We start from the raw sequence: 25,593 nt of genomic DNA on the forward strand, positions 1-25,593 counted from the left end.
TAGGAAGTGTGAGTCAGGCATGGGCCATATGTAGCCTAAGAGGTGATGTAATCATCTTTCCTAGACATTCACGTACAGTTTAGGTGCCCATATTTTAAAGAGTTTATGGTACATAGAAGTTGAGGGAGTGCAGAGAAGAAACAAATGGGTTATTTTGGGGAATTAGAACCGCCTCCCCCACTTATAGGACAAATACATTAATTACATATATTTATTTTAGAAAACAAATTGAAGGTCATTGGAAAGGCATTTATTGGAAAGGACCAGCAATGTAAAATTGGAAAGGACCAGCAATGTAAAATTTTTTTGAAGAAGAGAGGAAGAGAAAACAGTATTGACTTAAGAGACAGTAAGCAAATAGATTGGCATTGAAAATAGACACCAAAGAAAATTTTGAAATGTTAAAGTAAAGGGAATCATCTCCTAGAGTCATGGAGCTTCAGCCACAGTCCATTCTAAGATTTGTTATCAAGGAGTGGTTCTGACTTTAGAAGGAAGACCCTACTTTGCAGCTCAGTGGGATACCTTCCATCTATGTATTCCACAAACATTGATGGGACAACCTCTGTGTGCCAGGCAGGCAGCCATGCACTCGGGGACAGGTGTTAGTGAAACAGACGAAACCCCTGCTTCACAGAGATTCAGTCCCAGTGCTGTCAAGAACGATGCCATTTCCCATAGCCGATGTGGAAATTCTAAGCTGTGTTGCACTGTTACCCTAGCAGAGCTGATCACACTGTTGAATCATTTTCAATCTTTTGTCATCAACATCACTCTTCTTGAATCCACACGGGATGTGAACGTCGAATAGTCAGACTTGTATAATCCCATGGGAATCATACATTCTACCATGCTGAATCAGAATTCTTCCTCATCCCTCAGACCAACGCCAGAGCATGTGAATTGGAATGCTCATTTATCTTCGGAGTTCCGCAAAGCTTAGTTTCTAGCCAGTGACTAAATTGTGAGGAATTTCAGTATAGGGAAGGTCCTCACCTCTAGTGGGCATTTTTGTGTTGAGATTTCATTTTCTTTGTGTCCCTGTACCTGAAATGTGATGCTGCTAAAACAGCAGCTGCCAACCAGCTTTATAGACCCCTCAGAATATTCTATATTATTTAGAAATCCTCATATATATTGCTTAAGACTTGTCTTTGTTAATGACATTTCATATAGACCAAAAGATCTTTACGCCATCTAATTTCATGGACCAGAATGACGAGAATCATTTATCCTTCTGTGAGCAACTGTGAGGACTTAATTATCTTAGAAGCTGGAATTTAGAAATGTGTTTGACGTTATTGGGAGCGACAGCTTTTCCATAAGCCTTCGTCTGAGACTGTCTATAGTAAAAACTAAGGTTTTTTGAGGGGGGGGGCTCTGTGATTTAAAATTCTAATAGACTTTCTTTTTCTCATGAGTCAGAATGATTTACATACTAAACTGAAGATTTCCACTTCATAGGTTGCAAACACCAAGAAAGAAACCATTTTCAAATGGCTCAAGGATGACGTTCTGTATGAAACAGAGACATTGCCTAACCTGGAGAGGGGAATCTGTGAGCTGCTCATCCCAAAGGTATCAGGCATTGAGTAACACAAGACGAAAGCAAAACAAAAACGGCACTTTCAAATAACTCGTAAATTCTGCATTCCTCTAATTTGCATCCTGAATTTCGGTGGTTTGCAAAGAAAATGTATTAGAGTTTATTACGTTTTCTAAGATTGCAGTATTGATTTTACATAAATATGGAATGTGTTTTCTTTGTAGTTGTCAAAGAAGAACCATGGTGAATACAAGGCAACCTTGAAAGATGACAGAGGCCAAGATGTGTCCGTCCTTGAAATAGCTGGCAAAGGTAAAAGAAAACCTCCTTTGTTCTGTGAACAAGAAATTCCTTTCACCAACAGGATGCAATGTGTTCTGAAGGCAGGTCTATCTCTAGCCTCAGCTATAGCACAGCTTGTTTCTTTAGCAGTAACACTGTAGAAAAAAACAAATTTGTTCTTTGGTAGCCTTCAGTTTTTTCAGTGTTTTAGAATAATGTATGATATTACTCTGGGTTTATATGAAATGTCATTTCGGTCCATCATCAGAAGCCAAGCAACGCATTACTAATGCAGTTAAAATGATGGAAACACTAAAGCAGTGATTCAGTTAAATGTAGAGTTGGATTTATGTTGAGTAAAACGTTCTTGATCCTTGTTTAAAAGTGAATAGGTTAAAAGGATTTATCGCACATATAAGCCTTTTATGGATAAATATTGCCATTTTAATGATTCATTTTTCAACTGAACCTTACAATTTCCTGTATCGATTTAATTAAACATTGAAAATGCTGCTAAAATTACATGTCGTAATGGTGCGTATCCCTTCTTGTTTTCAGTGTATGATGATATGATTTTGGCAATGAGTAGAGTCTGTGGTAAGTAAATGCCTTTTAATTTTCAAGTCATTTGGGGTGGTGAAATCACTATTTCCTGAGACGGGCAGTCACTGCTGCAAAAGAGTGCACCATGGAGCTGTGGTGGGGGTTCTGTGCGAGGCCCTGGATGGAAGGGCAGGGTGGTGATCTGCTGCCGATGAGGCTTTTTAAAGGACTTCCCTCAGTTTTGTCTGGAGTCTGAGTTTTACTTTAAGAAACTCAGTTTGGGCTTCCTCATTAGCCATTTCTTCTATCCTGCCTTAGGTTAATTGGCATGATTGCTTTGTATATAATTGCTATGAGCAGCTTTTTACATGTGTTGAATAGCCGTAATGAATTTTTAAACCTCTCACTTTGTGTCGTACACATTAAACCATGTTATCTTTACAAATAAATGCCCAGAGGTGGGATTGCTGGATCACATGTCAGTTCAGCTTGTTTTTGGAGGAACCTCCACACTGTTTTCTATAGTGGCTATATTAATTTACATGCCACCAACCGTGCACAAGTATTCCCTTCTCTCCTTGCCAGTGTTTTATCTTTTGTCTTTTTGATAATAGCCATTGTAACAGGTGTGAGACGATATCTCACTGCAGTTTTAATTTGCATTTCCCTGATGATTAGAGATGTTCAGTATTTTTCATGTATCTGTTGGCCATTTTTCTGTCTTCTTTTGAGAAATATCTGTTCAGATCCTTTGCCCGTTTTTAATGGGTTGTTTTCTTCCTGTGGAGTTCAGTTCCTTATGGATTTTGAATATTAGTCCCTTAGCCAATGCATAGCTTGAATATATTTTCTCCCAATCCATGGGTTCTTTCTTCATTCTGTCAATTGTTTCCTTTGCTGTGCAGAAGCTTTTTAGTTTTGTGCAGTCCCATTTATTTACTTTTGCTTTTGTTGCCTGTATTTTTGATGTTCTATCCAAGCGATCACTGCCCAGATCCACGCGGCGAAGCATCTCCCCACGAGCTTCCTTCCAGTGGCTTCGCAGTTTCAGGTCTTACGTTTAAGTCTTTTATCCAATTTGAGTTGATTTTTCCATGTGGCGTAAGTTAAAGCGCCAATTTCACTCTTCTGCATGTGGATATTCAGTGTTTCCAGCACCATTTATTAAAGAGACTGTCTTTCCCTATTGTGTCTTCTTGGCATCTTTGTTGAAAATCAATTGACCATCAATATTTAGTTTTATTTCTGGGCTCTTTATCCTGTTCCATTGGCCAATCTGTCTGTTCTCATGTCAGTGCCATGCTGTTTTGGTTTCTGTAACTATATATTTTGAAATCAGGAGTGCGATGACTCCAGCTTTGTTCTTTTTCCTAAGGATTGTTTAGACTATTAGAGGCTTTCCTGGTTGCATATGACTTTTAGGATTATTTTTCCTTTTTTTTTTTTTTTTTTTTTTTTTGAGACGGAGTCTTTCCCTGTTGCCAGGCTGTAGTGCAGTGGGTGAATCTCGGCTCACTGCAACCTCCATCTCCCGGGTTCAAGCGATTTTCCTACCTCAGTCTCCAGAATAGCTGGGACTACAGGCACTCATCACCATGCCCAGCTAATTTTTTTGCATTTTTAGTAGAGACGGGGTTTCACCATGCTGGCCAGGATGGTCTCCATTTCCTGACCTTGTGATCCGCCCGCCAAGGCCTCCCTAAGTGCTGGGATTACATGTTTGAGCCACTGCGCCTGGACAAGGATTATTTTTCTATTTCTGTGAAAAACAACATCGAAATTTTGATAAGAATTGCATTAAATCTTTAGATTGCTTTGGGTAGTAAAAATGTGGCTTTACTGTTATACTCATGAAATTATTTTGTGTTAAAATATCTCATAATGTGTCCAAGGGCCACTCATGGATAATAGAACTGACCAGAAGGTCTTGAAGAGTGAGTGTGTATAAGGCAAATGCAAAAAGCAGAGTCCTCACCGTGTGCTTGTCACCTCGAGGCAGAGACGCAGTGGCTGAGGGGACACGCACATTATGTTGGGAGTTGGATAGGGACAAGAGGGGACAGGCCCAGAACTTCCCACATCAATAGGGAGCCTTTATTCTCATGGGAAACCGGACACCATGGGCTGGAGTCTCTCCCCGACATATCAGAATGGAAGAAGTGGAAGCCATGTTGTCAACACACTCACACCCACACACTCACACCCACACACTCACATCCCCACACTCACAGCAGTCACACACACGATTTCCCACTCACACATACACACACACTCACACACACCAGTGTACCCACACCCTACACACTCACACATGCACACACTTACACGTGAACTCACACTGACGCACACACAGTCATACACACACTTACTCATATGGGCACACACTTATGTGGACTCTCACACACTGATGCATACAGACTCATACACAGGAGCCCTGGGAGGCTGGGGGAGCACTGGGGGAGGCTGATACAGGCTAAGAAAGCACTGGGAGAGGCTGATGGAGGCTGGAGGAGCACTGGGGGATGCTGATAAAGTCTGGGGGAGCACCGGGAGAGGCTGATGGAGGCTGGGGGAGCACTGGGGGAGGATGGGGGAGCACTAGGAGAGGCTGATGGAGGCTGGGGGAGCACTGGGGGAGGCTGATAAAGTCTGGGGGAGCACTGGGAGAGGCTGATGGAGGCTGGGGGAGCACTGGGGGAGGATGGGGAAGCACTGAGCGAGGCTGACGGAGGCTGGGGGAGCACTGGGAGAGGCTGATAGAGGCTGGGGGAACACTGGGGGAGGATGGGGGAGCACCGAGAGAGGCTGATGGAGGCTGGGGGAGCTGCTTCTGGTCTGTGTGCTTTGCTCTCAGGCTGCTCCGACCCTCCCGTGTTCTGCCTGGTTAGGGTGGTGTTGGTCTCATGAGTCAGTGTCAGGGAATTTGAGCGGAGGGAAGGGGGGGTCGGGTGGGGGAATATGGCTCTGCAGTGTGTTGACTTCACCCAGTTCCCAAGCTGTTTTTCAAGTTGTGATTCCTTGAAGGGTGAACTCCTGTCTCCGAGTAGAGGAAACAGAGTCCCACCTGACTAGGGAGGGGAGATGGTGGTCAGGGATCTCTGCCTCTTGCAGATTTTCAATAACCCTCCTGTCTGCTGCCGGCCCAGATGCAGGGACCCTCGGAGTCCTGAGCTCACTCCGTTCGCTGGGCACTTTTTGGCTTTCTTAGCCCCGCACAGTTCGCTAGACCTCATGCCCCTCCCTCCACCTCCAGAAGCTCTGGGGATGGGCTCAAATTCTGTCATTTCCTCCCCTGTTGTCCCTCAGGTTCCTGGGTGGTTTCCTCCTTTGCAGTGGACTAGCAGGGTTTAGGGAGGTGTGGAAGTCCAGGCAGGCAGTACCTCGGCGTGACGCGGTGACGCAGGCAGGCAGTACCTCGGCGTGACACGGCGACGCAGCCGCAGGCAGGCAGTACCTCGGCGTGACGCGGTGACGCAGGCAGGCAGTACCTCGGCGTGACGCGGTGACGCAGGCAGGCAGTACCTCGGCGTGACGCGGTGACGCAGGCAGGCAGTACCTCGGCGTGACGCGGTGACGCAGGCAGGCAGTACCTCGGCGTGACGCGGTGACGCAGGCAGGCAGTACCTCGGCGTGACGCGGTGACGCAGGCAGGCAGTACCTCGGCGTCACCCGGTGACGCAGGCAGGCAGTACCTCGGCGTGACGCGGTGACGCAGCCGCAGGTAGGCCGTACCTCGGCGTGACGCGGCGACGCAGCCGGAGAGAGCTTCACGCACACTATCTCTTCATTCTTCCTGAGCTCTGTCACGGAGGGGGCCTTTATTTATTTATTTTTGGCTGATGCTCTTTCTTTCCTCATATGCATTTAAGGATAAAAGGAAAACAGCTTCACCATCATAACAGTTTTTATTTTGGTTTCTATTTCTTTACATAGTTGGAGTCACAAATACCGTTCATGTTGTTTTTTCCCCCACATATTTTATAATAATTTTCTTTGTTTTATATAGATGTTACATTCACATTCACTTTTAAAAATAATTACTTATTATTTCATGGAATCACAATCTCATGGTTTAAGCTCTTTTCTATAGAGAAATTAATGAGTTTTCATTATTTTAAATAATTGTACAGTGCACATCTTTGGGCAAAAAAAGCCTCTTTCAGTATTTAGGAATATGTTCTTTGAACTCCTAGAAGCACAATAACTATGTAGAAAACTAAGAGTAATTTTAAGATTCATAATATAAATTTCAAGCTGCTTCCCAAAATGAAAAAATACTGTTTAAAATGCCTCTTTGTTGCAATATCCTCCGCAACAGTTGGTGATCGTCTTATTTTCCATTATCTGTGCTAATTATGTAAATCTAGTCTTCTAGGTAACTGTATGTGAATGTAAATTTCCAAAGGTTGAGTATCTGATAACAATCTCTACTTCCAGTTCAGAGCTTCTGCCTTCATTAATGCTACTTCCTTATCTTCTCCTTTCTGACCTCTGACCCATAGATCATCTACCTCAAGCGAATTAGTCTACATTTTTATTCCAAGCACACTGTGTGTGTTCTCGTTTATTGCATTTTCTTATTGCCCCTGGGGTTTCTTCTGCTTTCCTTCCTCTGACCTAAGTTTCATTTGTCTTGAAGAACCAACTGAGGTGCTCCCATCTCCTTGACTCCCACCTGAAAGAGTCCTGCTAAATCTTAACGTCCCTTTTGCAGATTTTCTACAATACTGCAGCTTGGGGTCAACTCACGTAGCATTTACCATGCACTGTTGTTATTTTGCCTCCTTTTCTTAAGCAAAGCTGCTGAGGGGCAGATGTTGAATCTTTTTAGACAGTTGTATATCTTTTACAGTATTCTGCAAAGAGCTTTTCAGATAATTCTAGCATGGTAAGAGCTTGTTTAATGAATGGACACAGCATGGGAATAAAGTATAAGAATTTGTGGCTGGCCGACTTTATGAGAGACACACGTGAAAACAGGATTGCAGGTGGGGACAGGAGGGCTTGCCACAGCGACGCCTTCTGTGATCGCACAGCAAGCACTCCTTTTCCTAGATCTGAGGATGTTTTATTTTCTGCAGGGAAATCTGCTTCGCCACTGAAGGTAATCTGCACCCCAGAAGGAATACGACTTCAGTGTTTCATGAAGTATTTTACAGAAGAAATGAAAGTGAACTGGTGTCACAAGTAAGTATGACAGCAGCCGATGGGGGCCGTGCCGTAGACGGGGCTGTCCAGGGCGCACGGCTGGGACCAGGCGCTCCCTGGGGAACATCAAGGCCATTTCCCCTCAAAGTTTTATAATTTTGAGCAATGATGACAACCTTTAGCTCAGGGAAGGGGGCCCTCACGGCAGTGGGGAGGACGTGGAAGAAGGAGGCAGAGAAGAAATGCCTGATAGTATTACAGACAAATTTCTCCAGTGTCTCAGTCACCAAAGGTGGCTTTACTAGTAACACACATTTTCTCTGGAAGCGAACAGAGAGCTGAGGCAGAACTAATAAATAATGTGTAGAAACCAGACTCCAAATTTCCAGTCTGTTGGTTTTCCACTAGACTTGATTAAAAGTAAAAGGACCAAAACAAGCCCAATCATTAAAATGAAAAACGGAAGAAAACAAGACCAAGCCTGAAGACACAGCACGGTTTTCTGTATTTCATGCTTCTCTGGGTTGGTACGGATCACTGAGAAAACTACCAGAGACTTCTCATGTAATCCATAGTACTGGGCAGGTCCCTGTTGCCCTGCCTCTGGGGTCTGGCTCCTTCCCAGCCAAAGCACAAGCCGACATCTGAAACAACCAGGCAAACTGCTGGCTGAATGAGGAGTCCCCGAAAACAGGACTCGCGTCAGGGTCACCAACCCCTTAGACATCACCGCAGATAAAAGTGGACTTCAGGTGGGTGGGAAGGACAGACAGAGCAGGGACGGTGGCTTTTTATAGATCTCTTCGCTGTCCAAAGGACGACGTGTTCAGGCCAATTATTTGATGGTGTCAAGGCACCCAGATGTTAACACCCCTTAGTACACTATACCCAGGATGCCCACGCTGCGCCTTTAGTTAACGCCCCTTAGTACACTATACCCAGGATGCCCAAACCACGCCTTTAGCTAACGCCCGTCAGTACGCTATGTTCAGGGCGCCCACACCGCGCCTTTAGTTAACACCCCTCAGTACGCTATACCCAGGGTGCCCACACCCTGCCTTTAGTTAACGCCCCTCAGTACGCTATACCCAGGGCGCCCACACCCTGCCTTTAGATATCATAGTTATCTAATGAATATTTCCAAAGGAAAATCGATGGTTATGACTATTTCACTTTTAATATCTCTGGTTTGCTTAGGTGACTGTAAGTAAATTGAAGAGTTGAAAGCATATATGTTCTTAGCTTTTTTCCTATTTCAATTTTGACATACTGTGCTTTCGTCTTACAATGGAGTCGGTACATCTGTGCTTGGAATCTCGCACGTCTTTAATTTTAGTAGCCAGGTGTATTCAAACTCAAATGGAGTCACTGTAGATCCCATGTTAAGGGATTTGTTAGGAAAGTGTATTGAAGGCAGGGTCTTTTTTTAAAGGACTGTGATAACAGGAGCTTACAGGACTAGAACTCTGGTGTGTTTTGTGATATAATTGTTTATCAGGATTTATTTTGTAGGACAATGAGTAAATCTGTATGTCTAGCTGAATCAAGCTGAATCTCCTTTTCCCCTGGAAAAGGAGAATTAATCATCAGCATGTTTGAGCTTCCTTCTTATTTACAGCGTGTTGTCTTGCTGTAAGTTGTACACAGTTGCAATGTGTGTCCTGCCATCCGTCATAAACATGTTCATCTTCTGGGAGAGGCCACCCCCCTCTTCAGCCTTGTGTGGTTTGTAGTACAGGCCATGCACTGTGCTGGGTCTGGGGGTTACAGAGATTAAACACACACCCACACACAGGATTAAACACACGCCCTGTGTATGTGTGTGAACACACAGGAAATGCGTGTGTATATATAGGTTGTGTTAGTGTTAGCAAGCAGGTACTTTGTGTTACACATTCAACACATGTTATTTTTATCTAATCCTCACAAATGCCCTGTGAGTTAGGTATTTATACCCACATTTTATAGATGTGGAAACGGGTTCAGGGAGAGAAACATGTCATTTTGTTAGTCACACCCCTACTAAGTGAAAGAGCAGGGATTTGAATGCTGGCTTGTCTGGTTCTAATCAGTGCTCTCCCGAGAAGCTCCAAGCCCAGTGAAGAGGATGGGTCCCAGAGAGGCAGGCAGATTGGGGCACAGCTCACACATCTGACTCATCAGTGACCCTGGATCAGAAGAAAGCATCCCTAGATACAAAAAGAGAAGGAGGTGTTATTGTAAATCCCACAGACTTGTAAAAGTAACATTATTTCTATGTTTTCTCTTCCCCAAACAAATTCATTATACAACAAAACAGGCATTTCTTTTTTTTTTTTTTTTTGAGATGGAATCTCAATCTGTCACCCAGGCTGGAGTGCAGTGGCGGGATCTCGGCTCACTGCAAGCTCCACCTCCCGGGTTCATGCCATTCTCCTGCCTCAGCCTCTCGAGTAGCGGGGACTATAGGCGCCCACCACCAGGCCTGGCTAATTTTTTGTATTTTTAGTAGAGACTGGGTTTCGCTGTTAGCCAGGATGGTCTCAATCTCCTGACCTCGTGATCCACCCACCTCGGCCTCCCAAAGTGCTGGGATTACAGGCGTGAGCCACCGCGCCTGGCCAACAGGCATTTCTTTAACACCTTTATAACTAAACCATAACTCTTAAGACCTTAACTTCTTACTGTTTGACTATTAAACAACATGAAACTATATTAGGTAGTCATCATGTATGATTGTAATTCACTGCTTAATGACTAAATGCGTTCTTATTAGATAGCAACTGGAAAAAAAGAATAATATGAAAATTAGTTGGAAAATTCGTTGAAATATACTTTAGCCATTTGAGGCTAAATAATCCACTTCACAAAACCCTATGAAGCCAGGGAATGGAGCTGCCAAAGACTGGTGCTGTGGGTCCCGGAATATTTTGTGTTAATGGGTGACATGGAATCAATAGAGTGCAATGAGAATTTTGTGAAATGCGGACGTAAGCAAAGACAATTGTTCTTTAGTTAAAAATGCTGAGTAATACATCAGAGGCTATAGAAAATGTCACTTTAAAGGAAGGTTAGAAACTTATTCAACATGAGTTAGAAGCAGGCAAAGAGGAATTCAGCAAAAATGTTTTTCAGAAAAAAGATTTTGTTCTGTTACTCAAAGGTGAGATTAATATATCATCTAGACATGGCTAGATCTCAAATTCTTAACATATTGACCACTGAAGTCTTGGAAGTATCTCAGAAACTAAAAAATTTTCAGTCTCTCTTTTTCTTTCTGTCTGTCTCTCTCTTTTTGAGACAGAGTCTTGTTCTGTACCCAGGCTGGAGAGCAGTGGTGCCATTCTAGGTCACCATAGCCCTGACCTCCTGGGATCAAGCAATCCTCCTGCCTTGGCTACCTCATGTGCCTCACAGTGTCTTTATGGCATACAAAGAAGAGCATGCTTCAAACTCCAAATGTGTATTTTAATTCAATTCAGGAGATTTCACATGCAGAGTCTGACTTTGTAAATGCTCTCCTAAAATCTCAGCTAACTCTTGAACTAACTGGGGGGAGAGGTGCCTGCCTGACATCCCAGACAGCTTCCCCGGCACATCTTCGTCCTTATGTCCACAGGATGGGAGGGGCCGTGGCTGGCCGTGTCTCCAGTGGGAAGGGCTGGGGCGGTGACGGGACCTTCCCTCTGGCCTGGGCGTGGCTTCAGCCGCTGTGTGGGGTGCCTTGCGGTCCTGGTCTGTGACAGCTGCGGGGGTGGGAGCTCCAGGTGTGTCCAGTCCCCTCAGAAAGCACAGGGTGTCTCCAGTTCTCTGCATGTGTTCTGATGTTCACTGTTTAGACAGCAGTAGCAAAAGGCTGCTGGGTATGTTAAGGTCCCCTCAGGCTGTCCTATCTTGTGGGGCTCTTCTCAAAGGAGGTCTGCATTCCTCAACACTGTCCTCGCCAGCCTAGAAGCAAATATTTCCTAGCTTTTGGGAATTTCTCCCTTTTATCTACATTTCCCTTCAAAAGGGGAGCAAGATCTAGATGGAGTTGACTTGAATGTCAGACCACACTGAGAAGAGCTCAGACACCACAGTGCTATTGAAACCTTCAGCGGACTTGACGGAACCACTGCCTCTGAGGCTCCGGCTCTGTTCTTATGCTTCCATCTACCTGCCTCCGACAGAGTCGGAGTGTTGCTCTGTCGCCCAGGCTGGAGTGCAGTGGCATGATCTTGGCTCACTGCAACCTCTGCCTCCTGGGTTCAAGTGATTCTCCCACCTCAGCCTCCTGAGTAGCTGGGTTTACAGGCATGCGCCATCATGCCTGGCTAATTTTTGTATATTTAGCAGAGATGGGATTTCACCATGTTGGCCAGGCTGGTCTCGAACTCCTGACCTCAGGTGATCCACCTGCCTCGGCCTCCCAAAGTGTTGGGATTACAGGCGTGAGCCACCGCACCTGGTCTGTCAGTCATTATTGATCTCAGACTTAGTTTTTAGATTTTTGCACTTGTGTTACTTCCAACCATTTATTTTACTGTATATAATATTCAGTTACAAATATATAATATTTCTAAATCGTTCCCTGTGAAATAATTTTAGACTCATAGAAAAGTTGGGAAGAAAGTAAGGAGTTCCCTTACATCCTCCACCGTCTTCCCCTGGGGTTAACGCCTTGTGTAGCCACCTCCACCCTCTTCCCCTGGGGTTAACATCTTATGTAGCCACCTCTACCCTCTTCCCCTGAGGTTAGTGTATTGTGTAGCCACCTCCACCCTCTTGCCCTGGGGTTAATGCCTTGTGTAGCCACCTCCACCCTCTTCCCCTGAGGTTAGTGTATTGTGTAGCCACCTCCACCCTCTTGCCCTGGGGTTAATGCCTTGTGTAGCCACCTCCACCCTCTTCCCCTGAGGTTAGTGTATTGTGTAGCCACCTTATAACCATCAAAACTAGGAGCTGAATGATGATGTAATACTATGAACTCTGCTACAGACCAATTCAGATTGCACCTGTTTTTCCAGGAACGCCCTTTTCCATGTTGCTGTGTTGAATCTCAGGTCCCATGTTGTGATTAGGTGTCCTGGCTCCTGGTTTCCCCCCGCCCCTGCCTAGGACAGTTCCTCAGGCTCTCCTCGTCTCTCTCAGCCTGGGTGCCTTGAAGCCTTCTGTCAGTCACTTCGGAGCATGCCCCTCCATCTGGGTTTATCTGGTGTTTCCCATGATTGGGTTGGTGACTCAGTTTTAGCTGGAATACAACAAAAGCCATGCTGATATCTGACCACTGGGTTAAGGCAGTGTCTGCCGTGTCTCCTCCTGGGAATGTTATTATTTTTCTCTTGGTAATTAATAAATACTTTAGTAATTGGCAAGTCTCTTGTCCCTCCGCAGACCTGTGCGCTGGGATTTGAGGTTCAGCAGTGAATCTGGCCTTCAGCACTGATTTCTGATGGGCTGGGTAAAGGGTGATTTTCTAGTTCCCTTTTCCTTTTACATTTGTTCTGCTAGGAGGCGCTGGCCTCTCCTCTGTGCATCTCCTCATTCAGCTGCTTGGCTGTATCCTTTTGGACTCAGGGATGCTGATTTTGTTCTGTGAGCTGTTACTTTGCTCAAATTGTTCCAGCTCTGGCCCTTGGGAGCTCCTTCCGGTTGTCACCTGCTTGCTCCAGTGTGCGTGCCTGCATCTTAGGAGCAATGGCTTATTTTCTGGGCCTGTAAAACGTTCCCAACTCATCTTGTATTTTCTGCCTCATTTCTACAATCCCAGAAGTCCTGGCTCCTGGACAAAGGGTGGCATCAGAGACTATCGATGTCTCAGGGAGCCGCGGGTCTTACATGCCCTGGAGACAGGGCTGGGTGACATATGGGTGCACACGGAGGCACACACTCGCTTATCGGTGTCCACTTCTGCATCTCACCGTCTGTGTACTAGAATCTGATTGGATCCCAGTCCAACTCCACAGGCTTCATTCAAGCCTTGCCCCTTTTCCTGAGCTGTAACTTGGTTCACCAGGGAGAAGCCTGGCTTTCACCTATTGTTGTTGTTTTTTCAGTCCTAGTGTTTATATCAAGCAGTTTCAGAATTAGTAACTCATATCTCTGTGAGAAACAAATGTGCAAACTAGAGTTCAGTGTTTCCTGCAATTAATTCCTTTCATCTTTAGCCATACAGTATCAAATCAAAATATTGCTTTCCAAAGTTACTTTATGTCTTTACGTTCTGGGTGGTAAGCAATTCATTTGCAACATAGTTACGTTCATTTGTTACTGTTCATATTTTGTTTTGGGTTCCCCTTGCTTTCAGGTTGGCGTTCCTCATTTATTTTGGGAAATGTGAAAGGCAGTGTGGTTGTAAGAGTCTGATCTACAGAACTGGAGCCCAGACCTTCTCCCCTCCTCCCTGCTCACCTGTCCCCATGCCCCTTACCTGTCTCCTTCCCACCTACCCTGTCACAGGCGACCAACCTGCTGGTTGCTTTTGCATGAAGGAGCAGAAACGTTTGCTTTCTTCTATCCTTCGCTGTCTTATATTAATATGAACCATTTTAACTTTAGTTTGGAATGAAGGAATTTGGTCATGTTTTGTAATCAAGTAATACAAAGAAGAGGTTTTGTCATATTTGGCCCATTTATGTCTCTAAACAACAATAATAATTTTAAAACCCCTATATGTCCAAGTCATTGTCTAGGTAAGGCAACAGTTATAATTAATTCAGCGACTGGATAGTCAAAGAAATTAACCGCTATTTTTCAGCACTAGGATGTGTTTGGCCCTCTTATAAGTTGCTCATTTGGGGAAGCCAAATGAGAGGGCGTGGGGTCTAGGGTGAGACCCTGGAGCTGGGAGTGGGAAGCTGGAAATCAGCATTTGCCCTCAAGGTGAGCAGCCAGGGTTGCAGACGTCAGGGACAGCGGGAGCCTCTGCTGGAATCTCTGCTAATGGCTGTCCATGTTTTGTGAGTGGCTTTGTCTGAGTCATATCGAGGGAACAGAATTAGAACCCAGTCCAAGAGAAGTGTGTATGATGCAAGAGAAGCCGGGGTCAGAACACCAACATGGGCAGCTCGAGGCTGGGATTGGGGTTTAAGGCAGGTTCCTGATCCCTGGCTCATGGCTACCTTTCTGCAACTGCAGCTCAGGGAAGGGTAGTGTCCCAGCTGCAGGCTGTGGGGTCCTGGCTCAGGGCATCTTGCATGCATGCATGTGTTTACCCAGATCCCAGGGTGGCAGCGGAGGTGGCAGCTGTGATGAAGGAGGTGGGGCCAGAAGCATGTGGGGTCCCACAAGGGCACCAAGTGGGCCAGTGTGTGATTTGGTGTTCAGTGGATACCATTTCTTCATTACAGTGGTTTTTACCCTTCGTCACTGGCTGAGATTTGGGTTCAAGTATTCTTCCCCCAGATTGTGTGGCTGTTGTAAAGAATCTCTCGTTGAAGTAGAGGGTCACTTTTTAAAAGTGAAACTTGAATGATAAGTCACTCCAAAGGCCTAGGGCCGTCAACATGAGGCCAGTGAAGCAATTGTTTTCAGTGGGGCCCTTGTCTTCACTGCAGCCCCAGCCAGTGTGTCCCATTACACCAAAGTCAGGAGGCTGGTTGGACACATTTACAGCTATTTTATGAATGATCATGTGAAGGTGTACCTTTTTCCCTTGTCACCTATGTCAAAATAAAATTATGTTTCTTTTTTCTATAAGCAAATTTCTACTAATTTTGTGAGTAGAATGGATCACCATTGGAATGGGACATAGTGCAGCAGAACATAAACGCCGCAAAGGCGAAAACGCCGCCACTTCATGAAGCATTTGCAAGGCAACTTTTGTGGCCCAGTGAATTTCACCTGTTGGACAAAGCTGTGGCTGATACGGTGGAAACTCCACTAGCTTTTCTTCATGGCTCTGAGTCTAAACAGTGAGATTTCGGGGCTGTTTGCAATTTTACCCCATGGAAGAAGTTCTAGTCTCTCTCTCTTTCTCACACACACACACAAACACACACACACATATACACACACAGAGCAGAGGTTTGAACATCTTCGTCTATGCATCTAGGATACAATAGTTTTGACACATAATTTAGCTCTTTGAAGAAGACATATTTGAGTTAATGGAGATCAAGAAAACATTGTCTTCTCCCTAACACCCACGTGACGTGTGGGAGGATGAGCTCACACGGGGGGATGAGCTCACACAGGTGGATGAGCTCACACACGGGGATGAGCTCACACAGGGGGAGGAGCTCACACGGGGGGAGGAGCTCACACGGGGGGAGGAGCTCACACGGGGGGAGGAGCTCACACGGGGGGATGAGCTCACACGGGGGGATGAGCTGACACGGGGGGATGAGCTGACACCGGGGGATGAGCTGACACGGGGGGATGAGCTGACACGGGGGGATGAGCTGACACAGGGAGGCAGTGATTGTTGCGTCCTCTGGGTGAGACTGACCAGCGTCAGCACGAACACAGCATTTCGTGCAGGATGCAAGACACCAGGCATGACGAAAATCATCCCCTTCTTCACAAGCAGGGAGCTCATCACAAATCCCCAAGCAGTATCCAGGCTTTGCAGGGCAGGGAAGCAGAGTGGCGCCTGGCAGGACTGAGGGCCTTACTGATGTGTGGAGGCTCAGGCTGGAATCCTGCCCCATGGATCTGTGTGTGTGCAGGAAGCACACATAGCCAAGTTGGCCGTGCCTGGTTGTGTGCGTGTGTGTGTGTGTGTGCATTTGTTTGAACTTTGACCCTCATCAGTTCCAACAAGAGAGGGTGACAAGATGACTAAGGCCCATCAGTGTTGGCAAAACAAGTTTTTCTGACTCTCACCAGAAGAGTTCCACACCCTTGTTGAACCCTGTTTCCTTGGATGGGGTACATTTAGTCAATAAACGATTACAGTGGGCTCAGTTCCCCATTGATCTGCAATTTCCAATTTGCTGATTGGTCTGTAAAGTGTCCAGTTGTAAGTGCATCCGGGGGGATAAAGAAGTCTTTCTTAGTCAAGCTGTGATGTCCCTACAGTGTGTCAGTGTCTCTTTGCCTTCAGGTCTCCGCACAGATGGGCTTCTTGCTGCTCCTCGCACGCCAGGGTTTGGGATTGAGTGGCTAATCCGCTGCCTGGTATATGTTCTGTGCAAGGTTTTTCTTTTCTGCAGAGCTGAGAATCACCATGTAAAGTCTAATTTCCCTTTTATACATGGATGAGTAGGTCTGAGTGCTGGAATGGCCCATCAATCCCTTTAGTAATAGCGACCTGCTGTGAGCTCACAGGACGGCTGGTGTGGCCACTAATGTTCACCTGCCCTCAGCCACACCACGGATGGAGAATCTGGCAAGTCCCTGTCACCTCGAATGTGAGCGCCAGCCTGCAGCTTGCAAACATGGCACTCTTGGCCCGGCCGGCTCTGGCTGCTGAGTGTTGGGATCCTGGGGTCATGGCCTCATCGCTTCTCCTTCCCTCTCCTACTCCCCACGCATCCCGTGCTGACTGTGGACTGAGAGCAGCTTGGCAGAGCCTGGGGCTCTGCTGCGGGGTCAGCCTTCGTGAGGCTCCCGGGTCAGCAACGTACAGAATTGCAGATGCGGGACTGAGAGATTCCTGAAGGATTGCCCGGTCCGATTCTCCCGCCTCTTTCCGGGGAGGGGCAGCTTACGGGAAAAGGGAGATAATTAACATATTGTGAAGGGCTAAAGGGGTCACTTTTACATTATGTGCATTCTAACACAGTTTTTAAAAGTTTAGATAGAAACAAAGTGCTCACACTGCCCTGCCTTCTAAGGCGGCATGAACTCGCTCCCACATCGGTAACAGGGGAGGCCAACCTGATTATTGTAGACAAATGTGTATCAATTATGTTCCAAAGTTGCTTCAATAGATGTTGAGCATATCTTCTTGGATTCCTAAAACAACCCCACATGGGCAGTGTTAGATCCGCCCTTCTCTGTCCAGGATCCGAGAGGCCAAGTCTCAGGCTGAAGCCAATCCCACAAAACCATCCCTGGGAACAGCCATTTCGGTCACTCCGGCTTGGTGTGCGCCAGGATCCTGCTGTGCCTTCACAGAACTCCCACTTTCTATCTGGACAGACTCGATTCCGACACACACTGCAAGCACCACCACCAGAGACCAGGACACAGAGCCAAGCATTTATTTTTACATAAATACTTTTTGAGACAGGGTCTCGCTCTGTCGGCCAGGCTGGAGTGCAGTGGTATGATCATAGCTCACTGCAGCCTTGACCTCCTCAGGCTCTGGCTCAGGCAGTCCTCCTGCCTCAGCCTCCTGAGTAGCTGAGACTACAGGTGCTTGCCACTACACCCGGCTAATTTTTGTATTTTTGTAGAGACAGGGTCTGCTTTGTGGTCCAGGCTGGTCTCCAACTCCTGGCCTCATGTGTTCCTCCTGCCTTCGCCTCCCAAAGTGCTGGGGTTACAGGTGTGAGCCACCACACCCGGCCTGAGCTATGCATTTATTATGGGCTTAACATGTATTTGTTGAAGGAAAGAATAACAGAGAAAAAGACTATGATGGTGAGGAGGGCTGGAGAATTCCTTTTCCCAGAGGAACTCAAGGCATTCTTGGTTGCCGGCAAGGGTAAGGAAAGATGCCACAAGCAGCACAGCTGGCTCTCTGTGCACCCAGCCCACTTCCCTGAGCTCCGGCTGTTCTGGAGCTGGTGCCTGAGAGAAACAGGTCCACATTCCAGCTCTCGTGTGGCCCTGGAGTCAGTCCTGTTTTCTTGCGCCCTTGACTATGACTTCCACAGATCTCTCAGGCTCCCTCTAAACTGAAATAATGTTGGGAAATAACTTATACACTTTTGTCTGCAGTAAACAGTTTGGCCGTATATGTTGCAGATGTGGGAACCTTAGAAGGCGGGAATGTATGAGCACCTTGTTTTTGTCTAAACTTTAAAATATTGTAGCATAATACACATAATGTAAAAGTTAGCATTTTAACCACCTTTAAGGGTACTGTTCAGTGGTGTTAAGTACATTCACATCATTGTGCAGCCACCACCACCCAGGACCTTTTCGTCCTCCCACCCGAAACTCTGTTCCCATTAAACCCTCACTCCCCATTCCCCTCCCCCAGCCCCAGTACCCACAGTTCTACTTCCTGTCTCTGTGAATCTGACTACCCTAAGCCCTTCATAGGAGTACATATTTGTCTCTTCGTGACAGGCTTATTTTACTCAGCAAAATGTCCTCAGAGTTCATCCACATTGCAGCAGTTGTTGGGATTTCCCTCATGTATTTACAGACCACATTCTATTGATCCGTTCATCACCAATGGACGTTTGGGCTGCTTCCCCACCGGAGCAGTCATGAACGATGCTACGAAGGATGTGGGTGTGACAATCTCTCTCCAAGACCCCGTGTTCAGTTCTTCGGGGTATCTACACAAGTGCGATTGCTGGATCATGTAGTAGTTCTAGCTTTAATTTTTTGAGGAACTACCATACTATATAGAGTAATGTTAAGTCCATTATGTTGTGACAAGTATATATTAAATAATATACCTTTAAAAATTAAGTATCATTTAATTTTAGAAAGTTTTCAGATCTGGGTTACTGATGTGTCAATACATTCATAACAGCCAGAATAATCTATTGTGACATTGGCATCAGCAAGTTAGAGAAGGCTGTCACAGCAAAGGGACATTGCCCTGTAGACATTGTGTGTGTGACATGGAGACTCTTAACTCAGATACGTTCCTGTTGCTATTTTAAAGAGATGCTAAGATCTCATCCAGTGAGCGTATGAGAATCGGGGGGAGTGAAGAGATGGCCTGGCTGCAGATATGTGAGCCGACGGAGAAGGATAAAGGAAAATACACTTTTGAGATTTTTGATGGCAAAGATAACCATCAACGCTCCCTCGACCTGTCCGGACAAGGTAAGAGAATTCTTTAGCGTTTAATAATTTCCTACTTAAAAATCCATTTAGATGCTGAAGGGAGGGAATACAATATGAATACAGGAGACTATGAATTTATGATTTTCATTTAGAGAAAATGAAAACATGAGTTTATTCATTTTTTTAATATATCAGTTTTCATGAACCAGATTCAGTGGTAGAATATTTGAGTGAATAAATAAAATCCGAACACTGAAATGATTAGTAACGTATGAACTATTTCCTTACAGCTTTTGATGAAGCATTTGCAGAATTCCAGCAACTCAAGTAAGATTTGTGTATTTAGTTACTATGGTATCATCCTGGGGGCAGTTGGGTCCCAGTCGTTTTGGCTGCATGTGGGAATCTGTATGGAAGCCTGGGTGACCCAAAGAAAGAGCCGTTCCTGGGACAGAAGTTTAAGCAGTGCAGTATGTGGAGGGATGGGCATTCTCCTAAACCAGAAATGCATTTATAAACGGACTGTCCAGAGTCATCGGAACCCTGGATGAATTTCAGAAATCATTATTGTGAGAGTTGAAGAAAGAGGAAAGAAACACGCAAAGCAGATTAACAGTCAAAGACAGGTTTATTTTGGAGAATAAACCTGAGTGGGGCTTCTGGCCGATTTCGGTCAGGAGCACTTTCTCTTACAGACTAAGGGTATTTAAGGGTTCTGGCTCAGGCTGGGAATGTTTCTGTGTGGAGGAGAGTTTTATTGTGAGGTTGGAATGCCTCTGGTTGGAGGGGAGCTTATCTCAGGGTTGGAATGTTTTTGATTGGAGGGTAGGTTATCCCAGGGTTGGTATGTTTCTGGTTGGAGGTGTCATTTGTGGTTTATGATCATGCTGACCTTAGCCCTTAAGCTGATGTTTTTGGGCTGGACTTAGGCGGTTTCTAATCAAGGAAAACTTAAAATGGCGATGCTAGTCAAAGATGGCGATGCTGCTGCTCTGTCAATTATCATCAGAGCAGCACATCACACAGAGCAACTTTTTAAGGAAAATTTGGGGTTTTCAAATGCACCATCGAGTTTTCGCATATCCGAAGCTGACCGCAGTCCTTGGCCCATGCTAGCTTATTTAATAAAGATTTGTTGACTGGGTGCAGGGACGAGCAAGATAGATGCGAAACTGACAAATTCCGAAAATATCTCAAGTCTCCAGTGCAATCTAGTGAATTTGTGGAAAAAAAAAATCTCTTCAACCTGTGAGCTGGAATGCTAAACTTTTCTGTGGGTTTTAGCATCTGGATAATAGGGCATTTTCCACCTCAAATGGGCAGTGGGAAACATGAGGAAAAATCGATGATATCCATCCTGGGATCCTGTGACCTGAACATGTTCTTCTAAGAGAATGCAAACGTATTTCCTTCTTCTTTTGCTCTCATCACTAGTGAGCCTCTCAGCTGTGCATTTTGTTGGAAGCACTTTCTCATACTCTCTTTTCATTCTCTCCTTTCTGCCTCCTTTAACTTTTAGAGCTGCTGCTTTTGCAGAGAAGAGTAAGTACTTGTTAGATTGTAACCAGGATGGTGAATTATTTTGGGTGGGGCAAAAGGGTCCATATTTTGGAGTACCAACTTTGTGTATTAAATAATAACCAGCAATCCCCCACCCTGAAGTAACAACGCCACCAACACCGCACCGTGTCCTGCAGCCCCATGTCCTGCACCACTGGTCCCTGCACTGCTTTCAGCCTTAGCCCCGTCACCTCTCAGACACCCTCCCTCCCTCCTGTCCTCCATCCTCCCTTGCAGAACCTGCAGCCCAGACACCCAGGGCCTGTTCAGTTTCTTTCCCTCCCTTTGTCCCTCGCCTCCCCTCCCCTCCCTCCCTCCCTTTCTTCCTTTATTCTTTTTTTTTTTTTGACAGAGTCTTGCTCTGTCACCCAGGCTAGAGTGCAATGGCATGATCTCGGCCCACTGCAACCTCTGCCTCCTGGGTTCAAGCGATTCTCCTGCCTCAACTTCCTGAGTAGCTGGGATTACAGGAACCCGCCATCATGCCCGGCTAATTTTTGTATTTTTAGTAGAGACAGGGTTTCACCATGTTGGCCAGGCTGGTCTCTAACTCCTGACCTCAGATGATCTGCCTGCCTCGGCCTCCCAAAGTGTTGGGATTACAGGCGTGAGCCACTGCACCTGGCCAGGACCCCGTCACTTTCTGCCCAACTCAGGGACACACGCGGCTCTCCAGGCCTTCTGTCCTTGGTGAATCTGTGCTTGGTGAATTCTTCACCCTTCAAGCCCAGCCCCCATCTCACATTTCCTCTGGAGTGTTTCACCCCCCCCCCCCCTTCACAGAGTCTATTTTCTCCTCATCTACCTTCCCTTGGCTTTGGTTTATCCCTCAACTGTAAACATATACATCGTTTTCTTTGGTGCTCGCTCTCTCCTGAGCATAAGCTCCTCCCTACGTTCACCTTGGTACCCACTGCTGCTTACATGGCCCCTGCTCCGCGGGAACGTCCCGCAGATGTTTTCCTAACCGAGGTGCTTTCCTGTTGCAGATCGGGGCAGGTTGATTGGCGGCTTGCCTGACGTGGTGACCATCATGGAGGGGAAGGTGAGGATTCTAAACTCGGCCGGGGTGGGGGTGTCAGCACGGTGCGATGGACGCAACCCTTCCACTTGGGGCGCAGCAGAGGGAACCCAGTAAGGGGCTTCTGTGTCCTCACTCAGCCTGCAGGGAACCCAGAGTCCCCCCAACTTTCCTGCCTCTCCTGGATGGCTTGGAATAACCCCTGTATTCTCAAAGGAAGGAATCACATAACATTCCGAATCCACAAACCTGTGTTCACAGGAACACATTGTGCCACTCAGGCACCTCAAGGCAGGCGCTGTGGCTGTGGGTGTTTCTAGGCCCTCAGGGTCTGCCAGGGTCTAGTGCCACCTGCCCCTGTGGCCATTCACCCAGAGGAGCAACTGCAGGATGAGGTGGCCACACCCGCCATGACCTGCCTGCCTGTGTGAAGGTGCAAGCCCCCGCTTCCAGTGTGAAACAGCACAGCTTTTACAACACGAAGGAAAAAAAATCTCTGTTCCTATTCTCAAGGTCATTGTGGAACACATCGTGGAAGCCACTTATTGGAGTTTAATTTGTTGCCTGTCAGGAGAATTATTGATATCTAATTGATACTTCTCTGGTTGCTTCAGTGGGTCTAACTCAATGTCACAGGGACAGAGATACTTCAGAGAATTTTATTAGGCCAAAAGACAAAAATTTATAGACCTCTTCTTTAGTAGCTAAAGGAAGCCTAGAGAGCTCTTGAGATCTCATCTTAAGGATGTAATTGAGAAATTAGCAATCGTTTTACTTTATCCTAGGCATGTTTTAACTAAGCTTCAAGAATGCATTTTTTTTGCCTCCAATTTACCGGTTATAAAACAATATATTCATTGGGTTTGCCAGAGGAACTGGTAAGAGGGATCCATAAGTCTAAATAGAAAGGAAATTTGGGAGCGGACTGGATATATCTGCTATAAAACATAGAGCTTAATTAAATTACTTTCGAATTCTTTAGCTGACTTGGGCTATGGATAAAAGCTAAGAATAGGACACATGCTCACTGATTTTTTTATGAGCTCCCCTGTGAAGTGGTGAACCTGTTCGCTGCTGTCCTCTGGCTGTTCTGTCTAGAGCGGCTGTCATGTACATAAAGCCTTGTTGCTGAACAAATGATTGAAGGACCAATAAATATAACTGAGTGTGACCTGGAGCGCACCGTCTGAGGGGGTGATATGACTTTCCTTTTTCTAACTCTTCCTTCTCCACCAACCTCTTCCTTCCAAAGACCTTGAATCTAACCTGCACGGTGTTTGGAAACCCTGACCCCGAAGTGGTTTGGTTCAAGAACGACCAGGACATCCAGCTCAGTGAGCACTTCTCAGTGAAGGTGGAGCAGGCCAAGTACGTCAGCATGACCATCAAAGGCGTGACCTCCGAGGACTCGGGCAAGTACAGCATCAACATCAAGAACAAGTATGGCGGGGAGAAGATTGACGTGACGGTGAGCGTGTACAAATACGGGGAGAAGATCCCAGACATGGCCCCGCCCCAGCAAGCCAAGCCCAAGCTCATCCCGGCGTCTGCCTCAGCGCCAGGCCAGTGAAGGCATTTTCCTAGCCTGGAGATGGGAAAATATGCTTGGCAGAGACAGGAATGCTGTGTGCTTGTTCCAAAGGAGCGGCCGGCGTCCCAGTGGCGTCCTGTATGGGCTGATAGTTGATCACACATTGTGCTTTTGATTTTTGCATTTGGTGATGAATATTTTATACCCGTCTAAGGGAGAAAGCTAATGTTTTCCACAAGACTGAACAACGTGTATTTACACGAGGGTGGATGGCAGATGCCTGACAGAATGGGTTGGCAGACAACACACTAGCGTTTTCACGGGTGTGGGCACATGGGCGTGGCACCCGGACGTGTGCAGCATGTGGCGGTCTGTGTGAAGCTACCGTGCTTCTCTTTGGGGGCCGCGAGATCTAGCATCTCTGAAATCCTGGCTGTGGAGCCTTTGAAGCATGTGTTACCTGGTTAAGCTTGTTTTCTCTTGCTTTAGGCAAATAAAACTTTAAAAATCACCTTGTTGTGGTTTTCCTGTACCAAATCACACCTACCTGCACCTGCTCACCCTCCTGGCTTGTTTAATTATGGGTTATCATGCACTTTCACGGCTGGTGAGGTGCAGACAGCGCACTCACACTCCAGAGAGCAGGGCATGGTGAATCACACCCCCAAAGCCCCTCCGACCCACGAGGCTGGGCTGTCGGCCCCCAGCGGCACCCAAGACATGCCAGTCCTAAGAAGTGTGCGTTTTGTGCAAGGCTTAGAAATACCATGCATCTAAAAGTCTCTGTAGAGGAAAACAAAATGCATAGATGGCTCTGTTCTTTTTTAGTGTGCTAATGAATTAGGAAGGGATTTCAAAAGAAAGAAGGCACTCATTTGGAATGATCACTGTAGTAGTCATGGAGGAAAAATAAAAACTTGGCTGCCTACACAAGGCCTCTTGGTGAAGTTAAAAAACATGCTTAGGAGGAACATACCCTCTCTTTGAACTTTTTCTTCCTTTGTTTGGAAAGAGGCTGAAATTCTTCTGGCATAAAAATCCCATTTCAATATTTTGGTTTTATTGTTGCTTTATAACAGAAAAAGCTTTGATAATTAAGAATGTTTTACCTTTCTGTGTCATTAAGGGCAATCCAAATTTTATGAGATTTTGTTATATTTTTCTAAGGTAATAATACAAATCCTGAGAATTAAATGTGTCCTCAATAACATAAAGCTGGCTGAGCTGGTTTCCATGGCAGTAAAGTGAGTATCAGCAAGAATTTTATTTTTATTATTTCTCCCTTGTCTGTCGTGCAGGTGAACTTTAGCGGAGTTTGTTCTTATTGCGTGGTGGAGCCGCATTTTCCAAAGCTTGGCAAGGGTAGGCACAGACAGTCTCAATTTGACCTTGATTTAGTTAAACAGATTTTGTTTATTTTCCAGTTTAAACAGTCATTTTTGTTTAGCAGTCGTGGTTCATGGGAAAGAATTCAAATGGTTGTGAATTTCTTGAAGCCGTATGTACTATTTTTAATAGACCCCCTTTTTGAGCAGTTTTGGGTTCACAGCAAAGTTAAAAGGAAGGTAGAGATCTCCACTCCAACCCCTACCCCACCACAGCTTCCCCCACTACCAACACCTCCCACCAGAGGGGTGGGCTTGTTACAACCGCTGCACCCACACTGACACGTCACCGTCGCTGCAAGCCAGTTTATCCTGGGCTTGCTCTTGGTGCTTGTTACAACTGCTGCACCCACACTGAAGTGCCACCATCGCCAGGGGCCACAGTTTACCCTGGGCTCACCCCCGGTGCTTGTTACAACCGCTGCACCCACACTGACACGTCACCATTGCCGCAGGCTGGAGTTTACCCTGGGCTCACCCCCGGCGCTTGTTACAACCACTGCACCCACACTGACACATCACCATCGCCACAGGCTGGAGTTTACCCTGGGCTCACCCCCAGCACTTGTTACAACCGCTGCACCCACACTGACATGTCACCATCGCCACAGCCTGGAGTTTACCCTGGGCTCACCCCCAGCACTTGTTACAACCGCTGCACCCACACTGACACGTCACCATCGCCACAGGCTGGAGTTTACCCTGGGCTCGCTTCTGGCGCTTGTTACAATCACTGCACCCACACTGACACGTCACCATC

General features: G+C 46.2%; 1 protein-coding gene across 1 annotated transcript in view; it reads left to right on the forward strand.

The window, feature by feature from the left end:
• Positions 1 to 23,959, forward strand: part of MYOM2 (myomesin 2) — an 83,575-nt gene extending 59,616 nt beyond the window's left edge. Inside the window, exons 24-32 of the mRNA XM_054561155.2 lie at positions 1,465 to 1,578; positions 1,771 to 1,858; positions 2,387 to 2,425; positions 7,453 to 7,558; positions 19,212 to 19,375; positions 19,627 to 19,663; positions 20,856 to 20,878; positions 21,886 to 21,941; positions 23,170 to 23,959. Of these exons, the coding sequence (XP_054417130.2) occupies positions 1,465 to 1,578; positions 1,771 to 1,858; positions 2,387 to 2,425; positions 7,453 to 7,558; positions 19,212 to 19,375; positions 19,627 to 19,663; positions 20,856 to 20,878; positions 21,886 to 21,941; positions 23,170 to 23,487 (945 nt within the window). The 3' untranslated portion in view covers positions 23,488 to 23,959. The remainder of the gene's footprint in view (positions 1 to 1,464; positions 1,579 to 1,770; positions 1,859 to 2,386; positions 2,426 to 7,452; positions 7,559 to 19,211; positions 19,376 to 19,626; positions 19,664 to 20,855; positions 20,879 to 21,885; positions 21,942 to 23,169) is intronic.
• Positions 23,960 to 25,593: the final 1,634 nt, after the last annotated feature.

This window comes from Pongo abelii, chromosome 7 (genome assembly GCF_028885655.2).
Source record: "Pongo abelii isolate AG06213 chromosome 7, NHGRI_mPonAbe1-v2.0_pri, whole genome shotgun sequence".
NCBI classification, from domain to species: Eukaryota; Metazoa; Chordata; class Mammalia; order Primates; family Hominidae; genus Pongo; species Pongo abelii.